This window comes from Prunus avium, chromosome 2, assembly GCF_965620075.1.
Source record: "Prunus avium chromosome 2, drPruAviu1.hap1.1, whole genome shotgun sequence".
Classification (NCBI taxonomy): Eukaryota; Viridiplantae; Streptophyta; class Magnoliopsida; order Rosales; family Rosaceae; genus Prunus; species Prunus avium.
Window position 1 is genome coordinate 11881630 of NC_142285.1, and position 24121 is coordinate 11905750.

At 36.0% G+C, this 24121-nt stretch overlaps 2 protein-coding genes across 6 annotated transcripts; both read right to left on the reverse strand.

Moving 5' to 3' along the window:
• Positions 1-7652: 7652 nt before the first annotated feature.
• Positions 7653-13258, reverse strand: LOC110754855 (uncharacterized). 5 transcript variants are annotated; one of them, XM_088247820.1, is made up of 7 exons: positions 13039-13257; positions 12760-12855; positions 12358-12656; positions 11711-11950; positions 11284-11605; positions 11082-11194; positions 7653-9023 (listed from the first exon to the last, which is right to left on the reverse strand). In XM_088247820.1, the coding sequence occupies exons 3-7, from the start codon at positions 12615-12617 to the stop codon at positions 8990-8992; spliced, it is 969 nt and encodes a 322-aa protein (XP_088103946.1). In that variant the 5' UTR covers positions 12618-12656; positions 12760-12855; positions 13039-13257; the 3' UTR covers positions 7653-8989. The 5 variants fall into 5 exon arrangements, with proteins under 5 accessions (XP_088103946.1, XP_021811667.2, XP_021811668.2 ...); XM_021955975.2 differs by lacking the exon at positions 7653-9023 and adding an exon at positions 9043-9666 and having other exon boundaries at positions 13039-13255; XM_021955976.2 differs by lacking the exon at positions 7653-9023 and having other exon boundaries at positions 11027-11194; positions 12358-12665; positions 13039-13258.
• A 7189-nt stretch (positions 13259-20447) lies between these two features.
• Positions 20448-23008, reverse strand: LOC110746745 (uncharacterized). The gene is made up of 6 exons (XM_021946986.2): positions 22746-23008; positions 22394-22657; positions 21857-22175; positions 21751-21780; positions 21532-21657; positions 20448-21269 (listed from the first exon to the last, which is right to left on the reverse strand). The coding sequence occupies exons 1-5, from the start codon at positions 23006-23008 to the stop codon at positions 21550-21552; spliced, it is 984 nt and encodes a 327-aa protein (XP_021802678.1). The 3' UTR covers positions 20448-21269; positions 21532-21549.
• Positions 23009-24121: the final 1113 nt, after the last annotated feature.

Genomic DNA, 24121 nt, shown 5'->3' on the forward strand with positions numbered 1-24121 from the left:
TGTAAACACGAAAATCCTGCGACAAATGAGACAAGAACACGTGTACAAAATAATATTTGTATTGATTTATCAAGTGTGTAGGTTACAATCTCTGTGGGTATTCTTTTACAAAAATAAAAGAATTTCCTCTGATTCGATCTCCAAAGTGTTTAAAGAAAATTTGTGTTTGATACAAGGGTCGTAGAGACTTGATCTTGATCATACGGGCAGCACAAGGCTTGTTTGGTGATTGGATTTTTCTAGGGTGGAGGAACCGGCACGTATTTGTTGTGCTTGGTGGCTCTTCCGAAGTGAGATGAAGAATGCAAAGAGTTTTCTGTTTCTTCTGAGTGCTTGGGTGTGTCTAAGCCCTTTCTCCCAAGATCCTTTCTTCTGAATATGAGCTTGGTATTTATAGGCAAAGAATTGGACCTTGGTTTGGAATCCTCAATCTGAATCCCGTGATTTGTGGGATTAATTTCTTATTTGATTTAATTTGAGCTAATTGATTTAATTTAGCTCTTAATTAAGTCAAAATCCTTCATTTAGGGAAATTAACTCGTGATTTGGGAAGATGACCAAATAGGGATAATTTATTCCTTTTTGGCATATGATTTCATTTGATTGATGAAGCTCTTAGATGCTGACATGTGCATCTCCGGTTCACACTTTTGTCTACGTGAGTCATGTGCCACGTCTATTTGTGTGGGATCCACGAATTTTCCAGTTATCTTTGACTAGTCAAATTTTGAATTTTGACTATTAACTGTAAATTAGTGAATGTTTATTTCACTAAAATTTCCATGTCTACAAAGTGATTGGCCGGCATCGTTGGAAGATTTCATTGCTAGCATCTGTGGAGGACTAAGTTGAAGGCATCGACGGTGTGGAAGACGGAGAGAGTAGATACGAGAGAAGTAAATTGGGGGAAGTAACGGGTGAGGGAAATTTTTTTCATTTATATTCTCCCAGAATCAGCCACCAAGCTATTTGGTTGCGAACATGTCGAATAAGGAAACGACACAGTTTTAATACTTTATATTCTTTTTTACGGGAATTGCGACCAAAAAAATTGGTCGCCAAGTTTCAAGAAATATTGGGCGGCATCACACAAAATATTTTCGCGGCATCTCAAATTTAGAGACGACGCAAGCAACCTTAGAGATAACACAATTTGGTCGCCAAAAATTTTCAAGCTCAAAGGCGACCAATCTTGTGATTGGTCGCCAATTCCTCCCCTAGCGACCAAATCCTTTGGTCGCCATTCGGACATATTTTCTGGTCAATTCGTTGATAAATTTGACGAAATTATTGGCGACGAAATAAAAAACTTCGTCTCCCATAACCTTACTTGGCGACCAAATTTGGGTTGGTCGCAAAATATTTCGTCGCGAAAAAGGTTTTTTCTTGTAGTGGCAATTGCATGACCATGATGCAATTCTGGAGTGCCTGTACACAATTAGAATGAATATTAACATACATATAACATGTTTTTTTTTAAGAAGATTCCAAAAAGAAACATGTTACATTTTATTTCATACACTTTAAAAGTGCAAATATAGATTGAAGTAAAAATTAGGAAGTCATAATTTTATAATGGATATAGTGAGTAAAGGGTTCAATGAATTGATCCTTTAATACATGAATGGACGATTCAGATTGAAGCATGTCCATTTCATCGAATCGTTATTGTTAAATTCCAGTAAATTCCATTTATTGGTTAATTGAATATATATATATATATATATATATATATATATATATATATATATATATATATATATATATTCACTTAATGAACGGGGTATTTTACTCACTGAACGACGCAATTTTTGTTAGGTAAATTCACATTACTTTGAGTATTAAAAAAGTCACTTTTTTAATTATGAAAATAGAGGATTATTTTATGAAATTTTTTGTTACAATAAATATATTAACGATGAAGAAGCAAATCACAAAATAATTAATAGAACAAATCAAAGTTAATTCACTTTATTTTGAGTATTAAAAAAAGTCAATTATTAATACTAATCTAGTAAATTTGATTTCAGGGTTAGCGTTGAGATTTTAAGGGCCCTGTGCGAAACTTAAACTGTGACCTTCAGATAATCTTACAAGAAAATACTACAAAAATGTAGTCTACCTTCATATAATCAAATTTATAAGTTTTAATGTTTCAATTTGAGAATGTTAAATACAAATATGTTCAGTATAAAGACTAGATTTTTTCTTTTAGTACTCGTTAACTATATGAAGACTTTTTTTTTTTTTTTGGTTACATTGGGAGGAAAGAAACCCCTTGTTGTTTCGAACTTGGGTGTCAAGTAGGGGGGAAGGGGGAGGCCACCACTGTGGTACCTGCTCTCGACAACTATATGAAGACTTGTATAGAGTACAGTATAATGATCAAATATACATATATATACAGGGAGCTTCATTTGAAGGATCCCTCAAATAAGCTTATTTGAGGGACACCCTTGTAGGGCCCACTCCATATTGTTTCCAAGTGCTGTTTTTATGGTTGTTCTCCTTGGGAGGTGAATTAAGGATTTCATACCAATTCAGAGGAGTGAGATAAATATTTAAGATGTTTTATTTCTGGAAATCTGCTTTTAGAGGTTAAATTCTTGAGGTTTTGTGGATTGTTCCAAAGTTAGGTAGAATTGTGAACCTATAGGAATGTCCGGATTGAACCCGTGGGCCACTTTGTGGCTGCCCATTGAGTTCTAAAATACTCCCCACGTCGTCCCGAGCACAACGGTATGCTCGGATTAGCGTTTGGTTACCATTTGACTATCGAACGGATACTGCGCCTATTATGCGATATTCGGGTTCGATAGGTTCAGACCTTTCAACCAGTTCCATTTTCAATTATATTATTCCATGTACCTCTAGCATAGTGTAGGAACTTGTTGATCGAAAATCGGAGTCCCAGATACTCCGAATTAATGACTCTAGGGTTAGTTGAATCGATTGTCGTCCAAACGTGTGATTGGTTTAGATCCGACTGCTCGATCGAGACCAAATCCTCAAGACATGATTAGTAGACCTTGTCGGACATTTAGGAACTTCCTTAAAGGTTATGCACACACTTTAAGTCTCGGGAATTAGGATTTTGAGTTAATGTTCGTGGTTGGGTACTTTTATTGATTAAGTTCTGACATTCTTTGAAATAGGTACTCAGGCTCCACATACTCCACAGGTGGGACCCTCTCATGGTCGGGCAGCTCTGGACTTGTTGTGAGTGGAATTGCTTGCATAAATGTGATTTGATTGGAAATTGGTTTATTTTGGGTTAATGAGGTTATAGGATTTTATTATCAGGCTAGTCCCAGCTTTTACAATGTGATATGGGATTTTCAAGGATTATTATTATTATTAAAGTATATGAATTTGGGTTTCGGACTCTGGTGATTTTGAATTTGTTGACTTTGGGTATGTTATGGATTTTGGTTTTGGTGTATTAGTTTATGTGGTTATTAGATTTGATTATTAATATCTTTGAGATTTTAGGAATTGGTATATATATATATTGATGGGCTGTGGTTTTGGAATGTTAAATATAGTGTATTGGAATTTATTATCTTTGCCTTATGGGATTTTCGGAGGTTGTTATTTTTCCTAAGTATATGAATATAGTATTTTGGATATTATTGAAATCGAATGGGTTTATTCTAGTTTTGGTGTTTTTCTTGATTATGGTTTTTATGGTTTTCATAGGAATTATGGGTGTTATTTTATTATATATATATATATATATATATGTATATATATATATATGTATATATATATATATGTATATATTTATGTTATTTGGAAAATGGAATTATGGATTGCACCATTACATATACCTTCCCTTGGATACGAATGTTACCCACACGTGCGATGCATTGCCGGTGTGTAGGAGGATATCAGGCACCCTTGGCGGGGTGTGTCGTAGGCCCTTAGAGTAGCAGTCTGCGCACTTAAGACTTGTTGACTTGTTTCAGACACACGTGCGATGTGTTGCCGGCGCGTGTGCTACAGAGCAATAATCTCCCGGGTGGACTGCTCAATCCTAGTCACGTCACGGGGTTGATGCTATCCCGTGGTCTAGTCAAACAATCCACCGGTTGGATTGTTTCCCCGGTACTTAATGATGGTGTGGTGAATGTGTGTGCATGTGTATATGTATATCTATATATGTAATAACCCAGAAGAAGAAAAAAACGCAAAACTTCTTTTACTCTCTCCCTCTTTCTCTCCCCTGTCGCAAAACCCCCCCTCCCCCCCTTTCATTTTCTCCCAGCCACTCCCCCAAACCTTCATAACCACCGTTGCCGACCACTTCAACCCTTGAGACCGGACCCAAAACACTCGGCCCAGCTCCGCCATCACACCCCGACCCTACCCTGCTGCCGGTAGCTGCGAAATCAGCCGGAAATCGCGATGGAAACAGCCGGTTTTTGACATAAATTTCACTGGCGTCATTCTCCCTCCTCTAGCCACCAATCTTGACGTGTGAGGTATGCTTTCTCACCTATTTTCCATGCTCTAGCTGATGGTTGGGTAGGAATTGATCAATTTGTAGCCTAGGTAATTCGTTTTTGGAATCAAAGTTTGGCCGAATTTCGGGTTGAAATTCCGGCCACTTCCGGCCATTTTTCGGGGTAGGTCCAAGAACAAAAGTGGCTTCAATTGATGTTCTGAACCTAGGGTAGGAATCTTGGCCCTCAATTTTGAGGTTTTTTCGGCAGCCACTATTGCTTAGGATACCCATGTGTTGCCAGCTCGTGGCGGCACGTGGGCACTGTAGCAAAGGGGCATTGTGTCCCGATGTGATCCTCTAGTTGTCACGAGCGCTTAGGTGTGTTCGGATTCCAATTTGGATGTCGTTTGAACCTCGAATGGATTTTGCATATTGTGCGTTATTCGGGGTCGATATGTTCGAACCGTTGGATCGCTTCCAATTTAATATATGTTGATCTAGGCACTCTTAGGATCGTATAGGATTTCGAGGATCGTGAATCGGAGTCTCAGATATTCCGATTCAATATTTCAAAGTTTAATTAAATAATAACCGTCCGATCGGGCGATCGTGATTAATCCGACCATTCGATCGAGACCAAACTCTCAGGACATATTTCCTAAATATAATGGAATCTCTAGGAACTTTCGGATTGGAATTTTGAGGTCGTGGACCCCACGGGGTCCCGGGTTAACTTTTTGAGAATTTATCTCTTTTTGAGTCTCGGGTCTTTTCAGACCATTCTAATCATTGGGAATGCTTAAGTGGGCATAGGAATGATCTTAAACTTGGTACACGCACTTTTAGGAGTTGGGAGTCAGGGTTTCGGATTAAATATTTATGTTGAGTAATTTTATTGATTAAATATTCATATTGGTTTAAATAGGTACTCGAGCACTAGCTGACCCGCAGGAGGGACCCTCAAAAGTTCCAACTAGCTCGAACACTCAATGAGTGGATTTTTTGTTTTTATAAATGATTTGATGCAACTAAAGTTTGATTAATTGATCTTGCATGAGTTATTATGAATTTCACTTTCCAAGCATGATGGTTTAATCTCGATTATCTTTATTATATTTTGTTCATATTTAAGTTGAGCATGGCTTGGAAAGTAGGAAGGGTAATGGCAACAGGATTTAAGAATATTGAGAAATAGTTTTATAAACTTTAATCTTTTTCGGAAATATATATTTTATTTTAAACCACCCTAGGTACCTAGGAATTATAAATGTTGCCTCGAAATAAATGTTCCCTCGGATAAAAATTGTTGCCTTCGGTATAGTCTGTGCGTTTGACTTTGCCCCACGAGTCTTAGGGATATCCGGACCGTGTGGAGCGAGGAATGCGGATCATGTCGACTAAATTTCTCCAGAATCCAGCGAGATTGCGGCTCGGGTCGACTTTGTGTTACCGAGACTTGTGAGGATTTGTCACCAACGGTGAGATGAGGAATTGACGGTAATATGTGGGAATAAACGGAAATAAGGGAATTGACGATTAAATGACGGGTACACCTAGGTGGAAAGGATTTATTCTTTTATAATGTTTTCAAAAACGTCTTGATGTTTCAATTGAATGCATGACTACTAGTATGTATATATATATATATGCATGTCTTGGAAATTCTTGTACGAGTATATAAGGAATATAATCGAGATTTCTAAATGTTTTTACAGAGGGGTTAGTATGTTCTTATACTATTTTCTAAAACTTTATTTTTGTCCACTCGCATTTTTCTTAAATGTTTTGCGCCCCCAGGTAATAGACATGCACCAGAGCGCCACAACAGGGCTGTCACCACACTTCATCCATCTGTTCTGCTTTGTAGGATCACTTTGTAATTATACCATTTCATTGTAAATTTTGAATTAGAATTGCTCTGATGAATTGCCCTAGGATGTAAATCATAGCATACTGAACATTGGGATATATTTTTATATGCTTGTTTGACAGGTGGAAATTTTAGGAAATAAACTAATACAGAGGAGACTCTACCGAATTTTCGGCAGAAGTCAAACTTGTATTAAAATTTAGATTTTAATAGAAGGGCAATTTGGTCATTTGTGCCCGGCACCTGCTAGGTGTCGGGCACACACATGGTTTTGTTTCCAGGTTGAGGTTTCTTGAGCATGTGCATTGAGAGTACTCTACACAAGTATGAACATTTGAAATGAAGTCCGGAATTGAGATTGGATATTTAAAAATTATTTGGCATATTGTGTTTTTGCAATGGTATGGTTGCGGGAAAAAGGATTTTGGGTTTTGATGATTATATTTTGTATTAACGGGATATTTTTTGTGTGGGTTTGAATATACGGTTTTACAGTAAGGATTAAAAGAACAAGTTTACATCGTTTTTCAAGAATTTGAGAAGTATTAATTATATAGTTTCCCTTATCATATGTTATGACATGAACTTACTGAATTGAATTATTTTCAAGTATCGGATGGTATATATGTACGTATACAAAAGATTTTATTGCATGGCATTATTTTCTAAAACATAGGGGTTATTTATATTGAATATAATTAAAGCTTTGTTTTCGTCCACTCACATTTTTTGTTTTGCGCCCCCCAGGTTCTACATATCCGAGGTTGAGACCACCAAGTCGAGGCATCGCCGCAGTCCGCACTGTTAAAACCACTTTGCAAAACCTAAGGGAAGGTGTCGTATAGTAGTGTAGCTCGGAAGTCCGAGTGTCGTTTCCACAGAGAGCGGTGTAAAGAAAATAACAGAGATGAAAAAGAACAAGTGTGATTGAGAAGTAGATTTATGCAAGATTTGATTTAAAGAAAATTCAATTGACTAAAACACTAAGGCATTGGGGTTCCACTTTAACATAAACATGCAACTCTTAATAATTTGATCCACAAAATATTTTCCAATGTAGTTGTTCAAAATAATTACAGCTCTTTTTAATTTCCTTTAGAAGTATTCTAAGCATAACTTGTACCATTGGCAACAAATTATCAAAAAATAATCTTCGTCAAAATTCTATTAATCTTTAGTAATTCTCTTCTCTTTTAAAAGCATGAAAGTTTTTACTACACAATGAGAAAAACATGATTGAACCCATGAAATAGATTATCAAACATTCATCAATTAATTAAAAAAGAAAACTACAAATTCCATTTGAACAAAAACTATAAAATCACATTAAAGCTTAAGTTTGGATCAAACTAATGAAAATTACATACTCATATTAAAAGCTTTCCCCCTAGCCTTAGCTAGGGAGTTAGTTCCCCATAAAATAAAACTAAAACAGAAATTTAGAACTTAGAAGAATTGGAAGAAGGAGAGAGAGCTCAAGAGAAGATTGTGAGCTTGGTGTGTGGGTTTTTTTTTTTGAGCTTGAAGACTTCTCTATTTATAGGGCTAAAAGGGAGGAACATCATGATGAATTCCAACACCACCATTCCTATTCCAATACAATCCATAACTCCCACTTCATCTTGTCTAAGTTAGTGTGGTTGGAATCAATTCCATCCCATACTTCTATTGTTGAATTGTTTGCTTTCATCCCATACTTCTTAGTGGCTTTCATCCTCTTTTGGCATGGGTGTGGCACTTCATGCATTCTTTTCAATTCTTTAGCTGCTGCACCTCAAGCTTTCTTCACATGGGTTTTCAAAGGTGTTCAATTATGGTTGCCATTTTGCTGCCAACCCATGTGGGTTTTTTTTTGGTTGCTGGAAAAAACGATTCTTCTGAACCAGGCTTGGTGTAGGAAGGCCTGAGGTTTCAATATATATCCAATGGGGCTCAAATTTGGATATGTCATAATCGACACTCATTGGAACAACTTTTATGAAGAATGTATTCTCATCTGAGCAGTAGAAGTGAACGTTTTGGGCCTTGCAAGTTGACTTCCGGAAATGGACTGGAATTGGCTTCATTTCATTTCTTTCTTTTCTTTTTACTTCACATGCATGCACATTCTTTCTCCTTAATAGCTCCAACATGCACCTATATAAAATCATGATATTAGAATGTAACAATTATTGCCCAATTGATAAGAGTTTGGGTGCCACTTCAAGGAGAGATAACCAAATAGAGAATTCAAATGAATTAGCCTATCTTTCAATGAAGTGCAAATGGATTCTTAAAATGCAATGGAACATTCTGATTGGTGCAAACTTCATTAAAATAAAGTACTAACAAATATAGATTAGGGATAGAAATTGTAATAATTATGTGTTCATCACGCACTATAAGAATTCCTCATTTATCTTTCTCTACTTTCATTTTCCCCGAGTTGTAAACTTAATCTTTAGTTGCTCTGCTTACTCATTTTGAGCTTGGGTAGAAGGTGTGAAGCCCATTTGAGGGTTTGTTCTGGCACTTGTTTGCAGGTACTATAAATTGGGAAATGTTCCAGTTACAAGGGAGACTGCCAAAATTTCAATAGAAGTTGAAGCCTTTATCAGTTTAAATTAGGGCTAAAGAACGTTTCAGGAAAGTGGGTCCGACATCAGTTAGATCTGGATGGGAAGCAAGGTTCGTCACGGATTCCAAGGGGAAAGTCCAGGACGAGTCCTGTCAGACAAAGTCCAAAAAACTTCCAAATCACATCAAAAGCAGGAGATCAAATGACATGTAAGAGTAGGCTAAAGATAAGAAAAATCATAGCAAATGCAGAGCTCAAAAGAGAAGTACCAAAACACATAATGTATCAAATAGAAAACAATCCAAGGCATATTAATCAGATAACCAAAAGCATTGATTTGGTCCAAAATCTGACAAAAGTAACCATATCAAATCAAAACGAAATAGGTCAAAGCAAATAACCTACAACCTGAGCAACATAAAACCCCAATGACAACTAACCAGTAGATATGACTAGTCATAATCATACCAGACAAGGGATCAAAGCTCCAAAATGTTATAAAGCACAGATAATAGTGGCATGGGATAAAAGGATAGCATGATTATGAACCAACATTCACAAAGAGCATATCATGTGAAACTCGAGGCTTGGTACTAAAAACTTGAGTTAGAAAAAACTAGCTTATGCAAAAGCAATGTAAATGCTGCAACATGCAATCAACTCCATTAAGCTAGGATCATATTCATGATCAAAGTTCTTCGTCTACATCGATCATGGTCAAGTTCTTTGGCTTTTGGGGGCGTGAAGGTTGGGCAGCTGTGTTCATGATCAAAGTTCTGAGTCTACATTGATCTGGGAATAATAGAACAACATGATATCAGATACAAACTAAAAATTGAAGCATACACCAGTATAACACTTTGGGATAAACATCTTCGTAGGTATTTTACATCCTATAAAAAACATAAAATCTTATGTCTATGAGTTTTATAATACATTGATTTTTTTTATTATCTTTTCATCGCATCGACATCATCACTAATAGTGGACCTAATTTCATATTTGAGTTGCAATCTTGCTTAGAAGCTCTACAACCAAAGCCAAAACAATACCATTTCATATGCATATTACAAAGGACCTTGTGCAATTCTTGAATTTTGATCAGAGCTTGCGATTTGTGAATCTTGGTCGAAGATTGAGACTGCAACGAAGATTACGACTGAGATTTCTATTGCGATTTCCAGAATCCAAATAGTATTTTATGAGTTACGATTTGCGGATTGAGATGTACGATTTTTCATTTCTGATTCATAATGGAGTAGGAGCTTGGTCTAAATCCAATTAGAGTCTAAGCAATATGATCTGCGAGAATTTAGATGAAAATTTACTAATCAACTTGGTTGAGAGAGCTTCAAATAAATGCGAAGTTGACGTCTCAAAGTGACACTAATCACTAGCCGTAGGCGTGTGCCAGTTGGATTTTTTTTTTACTCAGTTTACCCGTGCGTGCGCCCCTTAACTTATATAATACTCTTTTTCCTTTTATATTTTATTTAATTAAATTTAAACATATTGTAAGTGTACTAATTTAGTCTTATTTAATAAAATATTTTCTCCTATACGGACGTCTGGATGTTATTATCGTGCGAACGTCATGTATTTTCTACTACCCCTCCTTGCTTTCCTCATTGTTTACAATGTCATCCGCACGATAATAAGGTGTAGACATCCAGATGAGAGAATAACTGTTTTGATAAAATATTTTTGGATTTAACATTTTCTTTAACTAAGGTTAATTTCAGGATTTTGAACGTTTCACTTTTAAGAGTTTTTGCCTTTATATTCACTTTTAAGAGTTTTTAGATATTCATTCAAAGATCATCTATGCAAAAGAATTACTTGAATCGGAAACAATTTGACCAATCAAGAAGATGATTGTTATTATAGTCTTTTGTGGAAGGCACCGTATTCGTTTATTTTGTTGGTCCCAATTAGATGTTGTAATGATTTTCAATCAGCATAATTTTTTACAAGGATGGTGTATGAATAAAGATGTGAAAAATATGGTTTGGATCATTGGAAAAAAAAAAATTGTAGGGGATCCTAAAAGGTGTCCTCAAATAATTATTTGAGGGATCCCTCAATAGAAGGGGAATGTATATATATGTTCTACTTCATTTACTACTATAGCAATTTTATTAAAATTGTTTCAGAAAACAAAATGCTATTAATTAATGCTATAGAAAGTACTTTGTGTAGTAGTGTACCTTCGTAGCCCTAAGGAGTTCATACTAATGCCCATGCAATACAAGAACTCATATAAATCTATTAGCCGTGTGGGGAACAATGAAGTAAGCTCTTCTTCCACTTCATGCTTTGTCTGCAAACGTTTTGATATCAAATTATTAAACATTCTTTTATATATAAATATATATAAATTTACAAAGTAATTTAAGGTGATATGCATACCGAAATTCTTTCATCGTCCTTGTCCACAAATTTATTAACATTCTCGAGTATGTCTCTTGAGTAATCAAACACTCCCAAGGCATTATTCTTATATGCACCTTCCCTTTTGGTTTTTTTTAAAAGAACTAACATAAAAGCCTTATATTTAGATTTTCCAATGATTGTGTTAATGTCAATATCATTATTCACCACATTTTGATACATATTTCTCCATGTATCTCTTCTCTCATATTGAAGATGCAACCAGGCGTCAAGAGGGAAAAAATATCTCTCATTAGATGATTGGAGCAGAGGATGATACCATAAGTCGTTAAAAGTCATCCTTCACGTATACAAGGAAGATTAATCCACAAGCAAAGATACTTTTATATAAATAATTATTATTATTTAAAAAAATAGTTAAAAGTTGATCAGATGGTTTTCTTACCCAAGGTGGTCGATCTTGCCATAGAAGTGCACTAACTCCACTATTGCAGCATTCTCCCCGAGCATTCTTGAAACCAAAGATTTGAATTCTTGTCTATAGCTTGGCAATTTAGTTTCAATACAAGGATTTGCAAGATAGGGGATCTTTGCTCTACCATGAATAATGACTATGTCACCATCGTTCAAGTTGCCAGAACGTATATCTTTCAACTCCAATTGGAATAGTAACTCAATAATATCCCTTTTGAAAAAGTAGAGTTAGTGCACTAGTAGAGGAATTCATAAACGCTGGAATTTAAAATGATGTAAACTAATGTTCTAAAATTTGTAAAATTTCTTATTTGGCTAATGGTTTTACACATGAAATTTACTATTTTATAACTTCTATTCTCTTAGAATTTTAGAAATGACAACTATTTAAAGTTGAGATTTCTGCAATTCAAATTTCATGTTTTTGTTACGTGGAATTTCTAAATTTCTATGTTTTTTTAATCCAAACACGGGAACTTATGTATGCCAATATAGAGATTCTGATTTGTGTCTCACTCCAAAGTTTATTTCCCACATCCAATCACACAGTTAGTAACATTTAGAAAGAAAGAAAAAAGTTGTAATGTAAGAAAAAAATTAAATTGTTTGCAAACTGACCGAATAATTTTGGAATACTCGTCCACAACACGACCATCCTCCCATCGCGAAGTAACGTCTGATCTTTTTAACATGTCCGCTAATGTGTAATGAGAAGCTGTTTTTCTAGCAAGACTTTCAGTGGCAACAACTTTAGCACCATTAGGTAAAGAAACAAGATTGGCAGATGAATCAGAGCTAGACAGCTTCGGGAAGGATTTTAAAAATTCTGGAATATCAACTGTAGATGAAGGAGCTGCTTCAACGAAATCATTCTCCATTTATGAATCTCTCTTTTCTCTCTTATAAGTTGTGCACACCTACAAAGTCTTATTTTATAATTTATATATTGGAGGTATAAACTTATTGAAAACAGGAAACAAATTAGAAATAGAAAAAAGAAAACAAATGCGAACAGGTTACCAGCGAGTCAGTGGTTATCGCTTTCTCTGTAATAAGGATAGTAGAATCGTTCTATGTTGTTAATGAGATAACTCTTAGTTCGTCTGTAAGGCCACTCTGATACGTAGCAATTCAAAACCATATAGTTGTAAACGAAACGAAAAGATGAGAGAGAGGTGAAGGGAGAATATAACTTTTCTCTTAATAGCATAAGAAATGAAAATTAAAAACATGAGAGAGAGAGATAGAGAGAGAGAGAGAGAGGTGAGAGGAGAATCTTAACGAGAAAGAATTACTCACTTGCCGAACGGGAACTGGAACGTGCACTACTACTGACAAGAAATAAGACGGGATGGAAGGGGGTTCTTCCGAGATCGGGTCTTGGACTATTTGGAAATTCAGAAATCTTTAGTGCAGAGAAACCGGAAAAGGATTTCTTAGTGGAGGTGGGAAACATGTGGGCCTTATCTCCTCTGACTTGAGTTGCTGGAGGTAGTTTCCTTTGTAAGCACCCCAAGAATAAACAATCATGTTAGACATAACCGTGATGTGGCGGACCGCTCTTCAATTTATGCCCTGTTTAATGGCATGATGGTTGGGGTGCACCTGGACTTTGCTAACCCAGAGCATCTCCAATAGTAGTAACAAATTGAACTTGTCAAATTAAAAATTTGTTGATGAATGTGGTAATTTAAAAAAATCTGTTTGCTACTTTAATAATATATATATATATATATATGCTCTAGTGATTCTTCAATTCAATTAATAAAGTGTGTATAAAAAAATGAAAACATGTGAAGAATGTCTATATATTTAGTATCTTAAAAGAAAAAGTGCATGTTTTTAGCATTTTCAATGTAGGTTTTGTTCTTCCAAAGTAAAATAAATGTTTTGAAAAATCAGAGCTATTGAAGAGACTGTTGAAGATGCTCTTAGGGTAGGGGCATCTACAATCATGCTCTTTATTTTTCAGTTAAAATTTAGTTGCAAGAGTCATAAATACTTTAATTCTTTCAGCTTTGGAATAAAGTGTAGACAAAAATATTCAGCATTAACAACAATCATGCCTTTCCCTTTACTTTTGTTGTTGTTGTTGTTGCCATTGCCTTGCCGTTAATTTTGCCTCTTGATGTTCCCCATTTTTTTTTAGGGTTTGCTATTGTGTATTTCCATTATGATCTTTGCTTTGTTTTTGTGTGCTATTTGATTCATGGCTCATGATAAGACATTCTATGTTGCTCGTACGGGGTCTACTTTGTTGGAACCTTATGTTCTTTTATCTGCTTATGACCCACCACAACGTAATGGTACAAATACATGGATAATTGATACTAGAGCTAGTGATCATATGACTTTTGAATCTCGCATGTTTGCTCTCTTGTCTTCTACACTCCGTCATCCCTACATCACTACTCTTTGTCTTTCCCACACCTTATCTCTCTCTCAAATGTCTTGCTTGTCCCTAACCTCAATTCCAATTTATTATCTGTTGCCAAATTTCTTCACTATCATACAATTGTTATGCTACTTTCTATCCTTATTATTGCTAGTTTCAGGATCTTAACACTCAAGAGATAATTGGCATGGTACACGAAGGGTGTGTTGTATTACTTAGCACTACAAGCTACAGCCTATTCTGATAACGTTAATCATACCTCCTGACATCGTCGCCTGGGACATTCGTCATTTGGTTACCTCAAGTATTTTTTTTTTTCTATCTTTACTTCTCCATCAAGTGGAGTTTGAGTTCAACTGTGAAACTTGTGTCTTGGCTAAAAGTCATTGTGTTGTTTATCTATTGAGTAATCATACAACTTCTTTTCCCTTAGATTTAATTCATTATGATGTTTGGGGTTCTGTTGAGGTTGCTTCGGGCACCCTTGGTGGGGTGTTTCGTAGGCCCTTGGCCGGCAGTCTGCGTGCGTATAACTTTTTATAGACGTATGAGTATTGAGGATTCTACTGTGCGGGCTGGTGAGCCTAGTCCCCCGGTTAGACGGCTCGTTCCCTAGCCACATGGTCAACTGAGGATTCTTCCATATGGTTTAGTCAAACAATTCCCGTGTTGGATTTTTTTCCCCTGGTACATGGTGATGGTGTGGGGTGTGTGTGTGTGTGTGTGTATATATATATATGTATATTTATATATGTGGGAAAATGTGTAGATCTGTTTCCGGGTTAGGGTTTCTCGAGCATGTGCATGGTGAGTGCTCTGCACAAGTGCGATCATTGTTATGATGTTTGGACAGTGTTGTTTTGCAATATACGCCTTGGATAAGGTATGGTTGTGGGAAATGGTTTTGAGTTATGAATCATGGGAAGAAAGGAATTTTTAAAATATTTAGTTATATGCCTTGTGGAAATTGAAGTTGAGAATGAATCTAAATTTAAACATTGGTTTTACTTGGACGATATATGTATATTTTCCGAATTGTGATACTCCTTTGGAATTGTGGAATCTTGTATAGTCTTAACTCATGTGTTTCGTAAGATTAATCGGACTTTCTCATGTTTGGGTAAACAGGCGCCTCGGAAAAAGGCATGTTCGTTGGGAAGGTTAGTTGTATCTGGTGTATGCTATCTTGTGGTTGCTTATGTACGTGGGACCATATTGTGAAATTATACCATATCTTGAGTATATAGATTGCAGCTTAGCTAGTTTCTAGTTGGTTATAAAAAAGTGGTAGCTACAATAGTTTTGTTTACTGTAAATTGTAACGGATAATTCACGTATACAGGTTGATAGAGAGTGACTATAGAAGTTTTGAATGTTCTGTGTGTGTGATGCTAATTATTGATATAAGAACTACGTGTGGCTTGATCCCTCACAAAGGGGTACGTAGGTAGCTTGGGGTTTAACCTAGGTGCAGCCGCAAAATAAACTGTTTGAGTTGTGCTTGTATTGTTCTAAGTGTGGAAATGAATTTTGGAAGGAGAAATGTCTTTTCTTATTACTGTTACGATATTTGATACAGGTGTATGGATTTACAAAAGAGTTCAAAAGCAAGAACGTTTTAGAAAATGTTTGGTTATGAGGCCGGAGGCCTGTTTGTTTGTTGTGTGTGATGTACTTTGTGCATGCTAGTTTGGTGATTTTAAACTGTGTTTTTGAAAGGTTAAAAATTTGGTAAAGTTCGTTTTTCAGGAGAGATTCTGCTGAAATTTCGGTAGAAGTCTCGGCCCTCATTTATTTTGTTTTAGTGGAAGAGAATATTTGTAATTAGTAAGTGGGCCCGACATCGATTAGATGTCGGAAAAATCACAGGATCCGTCTTTCTTGGCAGGTGCCTGCGGCATGTGACCTACTAAGGCAAAGGCCCATTGCATGAATGGCCACGAGCTGTTCTGTGGATGGTACACTTCAGTAGGCAGGCTAGGTATCGGCTTGTATCGTTGGCATCAATCACATCTTTTGACATACTCTGTGGAGTCGTGTCTCATGGTAGGCCAAAAATAGCATATGTTTAAAGCTTTTCTGAGCAAGTGATTTGACCCCAGAATGGTTGCCGCACTCGCCGTTATGGATTTTACAGAGCACTTCAAGAGTTTGCGGATACTTGATGCAGGTGAGATGAGGGCCGGAGTATGACCTTCGAACAAGCTTGTTGCCCCTCATATAGTATCTTGCAGCTTTCTGCTTGATTTTTCTGGCCTCAGACTTCTCCCTTGGAAAATTTTCGTTTACCAAGTAGTTGATGATGGGGCCTTGCCAATTGGGATCCTCATTGATTTGCATCAAGTTCGGCGACTCTGCTTCTTTGACTCGCCAACGCATTTGCACGTGTGTTTTCTGCCCGAGAAATTTGTTGGATAGTGAAGATAGGGAATGTCTTCAAAAGCTCTTAGATTTTGTCTAGGTACTAGATTATCCTTGTGTGCTTCGCCGTGTACTCCCTTGATGCTTGATTGGTGATTAGTTGGGAATTTGGTATGCCCATTTTAAAAAACCTCAAGCCCAAAAAAAACTCAAAAACACCCTTATTATTATTATTATTATTATTATTATTATTATTATTATTATTTTTTTTTGGATGAAAAAAAATGGTGGCAAGTGTGCAACCACTCCGAGCCGGGGAGGGGTTAAGGTTAAAGCTCTCCCCCTGGGGTTCTTTTACACATGCGGAGCATCGAACGCAGGACCTCACTGAGGAGCCTGCTCACATTCGGCCAAACATGGTGGACCCAGCCCCAACCACTGGACCAAACCCCATGGGTTTATTATTATTATTTTAAATGTGAGGTTTTATAAGTTTTTTTTTTCTCTCTCCTCCCTCTCTCTAGGCTCTCCCTCGCGTGACGCCTCTCTCTTTTCTTCCTCTCTCCATGCTCCCCCTCGCGTGACGCTTCTCTCTTTCCTTCCTCTCTCCATGCTCTTATTCTCTCTCCTCCCTCTCCCATCTCTTATTCTCTCTCTCTCTTCCCTCTCCTCCCTCTTTTGTCTCTTTCTCTCTCCTCCCTCTCTTGTCTCTATCTCTCCTCCCTTTCTCGTCTCTAACTCTCCTCCCTCTCTCCCTCTCTCCCTCTTTTGTCTCTTTCTCTCTCCTTCCTCTCTCGTCTCTTGTCTCTCTTGCTCTCTCTCTCTCTCTCTCTCCTCCCCCTCTCTCCTCGCTCTTCCTCCTCCCTTTCTCCTTTTCTTTTGTTAATTTCAATTTGGAAATCTAGGGTTTTTGATTTTCTAATTTTAATTTCAATTTTTTTAGATCTTAAAAATAGTTTGAAGTTCAATACCAACTAAGTTTTTAGATCTTAAAATCACTATTTGAATGAAAACTCATGTTTTTAAAAAAAGTCATAATTTTTGAATTTATTTTTTTGAGTGGGATACGAAACAGGGTCTAAGATGCTAGCAGAATAGGGCAGCAATTTTTTGTGTTTGGGTGGGCTTCTTGTTAAGATTGCATTAAGCTTAATGTTAAGATTGAGAGAAATACGAAAATCATCTACAATCATGCTCTCTATTATTTAGTTAAAATTTAATTAAAAAGCTATTTTAAAAATTCTTTATAAAATTTCTCTCTAAAATTTATCTAAAGAGTTAATTTAAGGAGCTCATTACCCTACGCATTAAACTTAACCAAACTAGAGCTAAGAGGTCCGAGGACTTAAGTTGAATCAGAACAGCTCACATTTCCACATTTGAACAAGCATTTTTTTTTTCCTTGGTTTGTCCGTTGAACAAGCTTTGTGCTAAGGAATATGCATGGGACCACCTTCCAACCAAAATCAAAAAGATAAGATTATAAAATAGGTCATTTTTCTCTAATTGGGACGGCTGGATTGTATTATTGTCGGATTCTTTACATGTAGCTCTTGTCTACTGGTCTGTTGAATTTTCTTTGTAATAATAGTTTGCATTGGGAGTTGTGCAACAGTATGCTTTTGTCATTCATATTTTATCTACATTCAATGTTGCGCTCTCTTTCTTTGCCCCAATTTATCTATGTTCATATTCTATTTTTTTTTTCTTTCTTTTAGTTTTTATTTTTCGTTTTTGCGATAATACCCACTTTAGTTTAATACGCCAAGTTTCGTTTCATATTAGGTATGAATTTTTTTTAGGATAAATTACTCAAATGGTCTTCAAATTTGTACGCGATTTACATTTTGGGGCCTCAATTAAATTATTCTTTCAAATGGTCCATGAACTCTATATTAATCGCTCCATTAGTCCTACTGTCTAATTTTCTATCAGATTTAACCAAATTTTAGGGTAAATAATGATCAATTTGCCCTCATATTTAACGAAAATATTGACATAATGTAACGATAGGACGGATCAAATAATATAGAGTTGATGGACCATTTGAACGAATAATTTAATTGAGGCTTCAAAATATAAATCGCGTACAAATTTGAGGACCATTTGAGTAATTTACCCTTTTTTTTATTTTCTCATTGTCCGAGGGTATTGGTGAAGTCTTCGATCGCTGCAACGACTTTTGGCCTGACTTTTGAGAGCCCCCTGTATATTATGTGGGGCCCACCTACGTGTGAACTGATCAATAATAATTCAACGTATTTGGTGTACCTGTACCTAAAAAGCATCCATGTGATGTCCGAGCAAGGTGCGTGAACCTTTACCTAAAAAATATTTATATGTCTTTGTTCGGCCTTGGCCTGTTTGTTTCTTAATGCAAAGTCCTCTTCACCCAAAAAAAAAAATATATATTATATGTAGAAGAATCGGATTCATCGCTGGCAGCAACTCTACTCTCAACCTACTTTCTTATTTTTTATTGGGAAAAGACTACGCGTGTTTAGCACTATACTTATTTTACTCAAACAGCCTTTGAAAGCTTCAAAGTTGTGTCTTTCTGACCAAAAACATTACTCTTTTTTTTATTTCCCAGGGTATACCCTGTGTGACTGCAGAGACTAAATCTCTCAAGGTATGGTCAGGCGCAAAGCTCTCCCAACAGAGTCTGCTCTATTCGCAAGTGTTTGGGATCGAACTCAGGACCTCTTGTTTAAAGGATCCAAGCCCCTTCCACTTGGACCAACTCATATCGGTAAAACATTACTCTTTGAACACCCTTCCTAGATCTGGATAAACTTTATTATCAAAATTACCATAACACACCGTGGTGTTAAATTGCTTGTCATGTCCAACGTACTTTGTTGTAAATTTTTAGGGTCTGATTGTAATTATACCTAACGTCCAGGGGTGCAAGTGAAATCCTTTACTTAAAGGAGGCGGTTAAAAGATAAAGAAATAAGAAGAATAACAAGTATTTTTTAGAGATATTTAGTCATACACCCATTCTTAGTACTAATAATATAGATAAATCCTATACTATTTAATTTCTATAAACAAACCCAAAAAAATTCAAAAAATGACAGCTGGTCCTATTGAATTTAATTTTAATTATTAAATTACTTTGATGCCCTATGGAGTGTTTTGGGGTTGGGTTTGTTTTAAGAAATCAATGACAGTTTTGTAATGTAAAAGAAGTTAAAAACCTCTTTGTTATGTTGTACATGAGCTTTAGGTGTGTTTATAAAATTCATTTTATATAGAGTTTTTTTTTTATAATTTGGACTCCTATATTGGGTATAATAGTGAATCTTTCTATTTTTTGGACGAAGTTCTAGTGTCTTAGATACAAAGGAGGGAGGGATGTCTCAATCTTTTTTTTTTGCGGTACAAGGACGATTTTCATTTTTCAAACTTTTTTAGGCTGATGTCAGCATTTAATTAACGGTCAAATAAGAGAAGGAGTTATGTGAAATATTTTCAAAACCTCAAGGAGCTATGTGAAAATGAAAAATATATCAGGAATTTTAAATAATACTTGCATAGAATAAAACATTCATAGCTCAACCCCACGACTGAAACACTTATTAGTAAGATAACCCCCCTTAGGATATCTTCTAACTTGCATTCGGGAGGAACCAAAAGTATCTGTATGAAGGTAGAATTTTCTTGCTGATTTCTTTTGTTCTAGTTCATATACAAGTTTAGTTGTTACTTTCATTAGTTTTTTTTCTTCTTCTTGTTGATCTATTTCATCATCGTTTCATCTTTTCTGTGCTCTTGGATTGAATCTCAGGTTCATACATCCTATACTAACTCATGAGAGGAACCAAAAGTATAATTTTCTTGCTGATTTCTTTCGTTCTGTGCAGGAAGGCGTCGGGGCAACGTATCCAAAATTATTTGTGTATATGCTCCATACCTACCAGCTTACTTACACTTTTTAATTGGTTGGCACACAAAGATGTTTGATCCGCCATTGCAGGAGAGGGTGGGAAGGAAAAGAGGGAAGCTTTCATTCATCCTGTTTGTTTATCATCATTTAATTTCTTACAGATACAAGGAATCAACCACCACAATGGCTTTTGGCTAGGTAAGTTCCAAGTCAACCATTTTCGTGTTAAAATGTTCTATGTAGATAGATATATATAACACAGTATTTTAGCAAAATCATTCTGTGTTAATTAGTTGCATGGTACGATAATAATACAGTAATTACTTGGGCTTAATTTGTAGCTGGTTTGTGAGTATAGAATATACCAATAAATGAGATGTAATGCTCTACTTCACTCAGAAAAAAAAATTTAAATAGAGCAACGCAATATGAAATTCAACACCCAAAACTAAAAATGATAGAAGTTACTAGAAAATGAAAGCAGTACTCAAATTTTTCCCCCCAGTTCACCCAAAAAAAAAATGCAGTACTCAAATTACAGTAGACCACTTGTTGTCACCAAAAGAGGTGTTTCTAAAATTTATAAACTCGCAAGTGCACAAATTCGAGGACAGGGATGCCGTTACCATCCCCGGCCCGGACTTGTCGGGGATTTTATGGTTTCGGGTATCCCCCGTACTTGTACCCGATTTGGCCCCAAATACTCCCCCCGTTAGGGTTGGGGACCCGATGAGGACTCGACTCAACGGGGATTTCTGCCATCCCTCAGATAGGTTGCTCTCCATGCTTTTCCTTTCTCTTGAGCAGATTTCCTTGAATTTGGCTGCACACATTTTCTTCTTATCTTCTACCTTCTTGCAACACATTGGTGGCAGACATTATCTACAAACAATCACTCATTAAATACAAAAACAATGAATACAAATACTCTAATAGATTTAAATAAAACAAAAAAGCACTAACAAATATAAATTTAAGGATAAAACTTGTATTAGTTTGTGCTCATCACTGCTCAACTAAACAAAGTCTTAAGCTGATAGATTTCCTAACAGTCTACAGGTCCAAATGTTGAAGCTCTGTTGTATGTGTTTGTGAGCATTGAATCTAGAGTATGAATTCAGAGAATACAAAATAATATGTTTACCAGATTTGGAGCTCTCTCTCAAATTGCAGCATTTATGTCAATGCCCTTTATAAGCATGTAATTGAATAACTCTAGGGGCACTTCTGGGAAGAAGTGAGCGAGCTTATTCTCTTTTTGCTCTGGTGTCTGCAAAAATTGAATACAAACATGTTTTAGAAAATAGTCTAAAACATCTTTCATTAAAAAAATCTAAAAAGGAAATTTAGGTCATGTTCATACCAAAAGCGCATCTTTTATTAGCTCTGGTTTCTGCAATAATTGAACAATAATAAACGTTAGAGTAGTTTAACATAAACTAAAAAGCACTTTTAGGTCATGCGTATACCACTCCATTCTTCTTTTGGTTCTCTTCGATGTAGTCATTGACATGTTTGTGTGCATGTCTGTAAAACACGAGTGCCCCTAGCGGATCTGGCTCGTATTCGACTCCAAATTTGGCTCGACATTTGTAGACGTCATAGAAACCAAAGGCCGTACCAACAGTGTTACCAATGTCAACGTTTCTTCTCGGTATAACCTTTTCGTAATCCTTTTTCCAACCTTTACACTCAATCTCAAGATGTATATAGGCATGGGTTACAAACTTGGCTTCTTCTCCACATGATAATAGTAGGGTATGCCACTCTAGTTGCTTAAAATAGAACCTGCACTTAATGAAAGAGAGTAAGAGATGAGAAAAGCCCACACATGAATATTGGCTTTCCAACTATAATGTTTTAGGTGAACCCAAATAATACTCAATCCTCATAACTAAACACAACTCCATTTGGGTCTGCATTTCTTTTTAGGTTGTATTTATTCATCTGTGGGTGTGTTAATTGGCCTTGTGATGCATAAAATAAGTTATCAGGAGCTTGCTTACCGATGCATGTGCTTTTTTATCATATCGAGAAAATGCTTCCATGCCGTGGGACGAGTAGCTTTCCATGGAAGAACCACTTCTGATGCCAATGTTAGAAATTGTTGACGAAAGCATGGCCTGTTCCGGTTGGATTCATGTGGGGTAACCAAAATCTCAACCTTCAGATTCTCAGCCTTAATGCCAATAACAAAGATATTTTCACCATTCAGGGGCCCACTTGTTATGCCTCTTGACTCCAACCGATAAACTTCCCGTATGAGACTTCTAAAAAGGGAATTAAGGTTAATAGCATTAAATAAAATAAAATAAAATTTCATATATAATAGAAAAGTTAATGGTAAATGCAACTGACCTAAGCATGATTTGACACCCTCGCTTGAACTGCTCCTTATCCCATTTATAAGGATTCTCCAAGAACTCTTTTAAGCTACGTCGACGTTCAGCGTAAAATTGTGGTGCAGGTGCTGGAGCAGCAGTTGTGTTGGCCACAGATGGACTTGCCACATAAGCAGCAGCTGTCTGTGCCGATGATGATGACCCTTCTTGTGCTGATACACCAGTGTGTGGAGGATTGGCACATGTCGATGATTTGTTTCTCGACCTCTTTTTGCCCATTAGTCTGAGGTAAAGGTATGTCGTATCACATTAGTACTAAAAATATAATAATTTAATAAGTAAACAAAATTAAAACATGCAAACATGTTCACCAATTTAGTTAAACCTGTCAAACAAAACAAGTGGTTTGCTTGAAAACTAAACCGTTCCATAAGAGTGAATCAAGATCTTCTAGTGGTTGTTTCTACCAAATTCACATCTTTATTAAGTTCTGTTTAGGCGTGATTAAGCTTTCTTGGAACTTCAATTTTTGCTCGCTGAACACCAATTCTACATGTTTCTAAACATATCTAACTATTCATCAGCTAATAACTTCATTTTATGTCCATAAATTCCTGAAGAAACCCCTTCATAATATGCATCCAAATCATATGTGCATTTAAGAAAATAGAGGAACCCAATCCAAGCGGTACCAAAACCAGCAAATCACATGTTACTTGACATATACAGTGGTTTTAAGAGCATGACCTCATGAAGTTGATTCACATCACATATGATGTCGTAACATGTCAAACCACTATTGATTTGGCTACATAATATTAATCATTTTAAAGATATAACAATGGCTTCATATACATACAATTCCTTGAAATAATTATACATTCCTAACCAAAGTGGGAGTCACGCACAAAAGGTAACTTTGACCTTCCTAAAATCATAATTAATCATTTTAAATAGGAAGAAGGAAAAGAAAAGCTAACTACTGTTTTGAAGTCTGGAAAAGGAAAAAAAATGTTTTGGAAGTCTTGGAAAAGGAAAAAAAAAAGTTTTGAAGTCTACCCAATCCATTGGCACCAAAAATGAACTCCTTTTCATATCATCATGATCAAATGTGAAAAAAGATCTCCAAATTTCTTCAGCAATCAAACAAAATCGGAACAAAGAAAGCATTATACCATTTAAGCTTAAATTAAAATCTAATGATTTCCTATTATGGGCTTCAGTGGGTTGATGAAGATGGATATATTATAAAGAGTATCATCAATGGCTCAAAAATCTAACCCATACGCATATAGTTTTTCAAGAAATGGAAAGACAACAAACCTGAATATAATCTGAACAAATTTGTACACTAATTTATTGAAAGCTTGCTTCAGGGAATTCCCATTGCCT

Excerpts from the sequence above, each read along its gene's own strand:
- LOC110754855 (XM_021955976.2), bottom strand. The coding sequence starts at position 12,617 with ATGGAGAATGATTTCGTTGAAGCAGCTCCTTCATCTACAGTTGATATT. Across the intron at positions 11,606-11,710 it reads GGCAAGATCGACCACCTTGG|GATGACTTTTAACGACTTAT; the intron begins GTAAGAAAACCA and ends GTATACGTGAAG. Across the intron at positions 11,195-11,283 it reads AGGACGATGAAAGAATTTCG|ACAAAGCATGAAGTGGAAGA; the intron begins GTATGCATATCA and ends AAACGTTTGCAG.
- LOC110746745 (XM_021946986.2), bottom strand. The coding sequence starts at position 23,008 with ATGGGCAAAAAGAGGTCGAGAAACAAATCATCGACATGTGCCAATCCT. Across the intron at positions 22,176-22,393 it reads ATAAAAAAGCACATGCATCG|GTTCTATTTTAAGCAACTAG; the intron begins GTAAGCAAGCTC and ends CATTAAGTGCAG. Across the intron at positions 21,658-21,750 it reads TAATAAAAGATGCGCTTTTG|ACACCAGAGCAAAAAGAGAA; the intron begins GTATGAACATGA and ends CAATTTTTGCAG.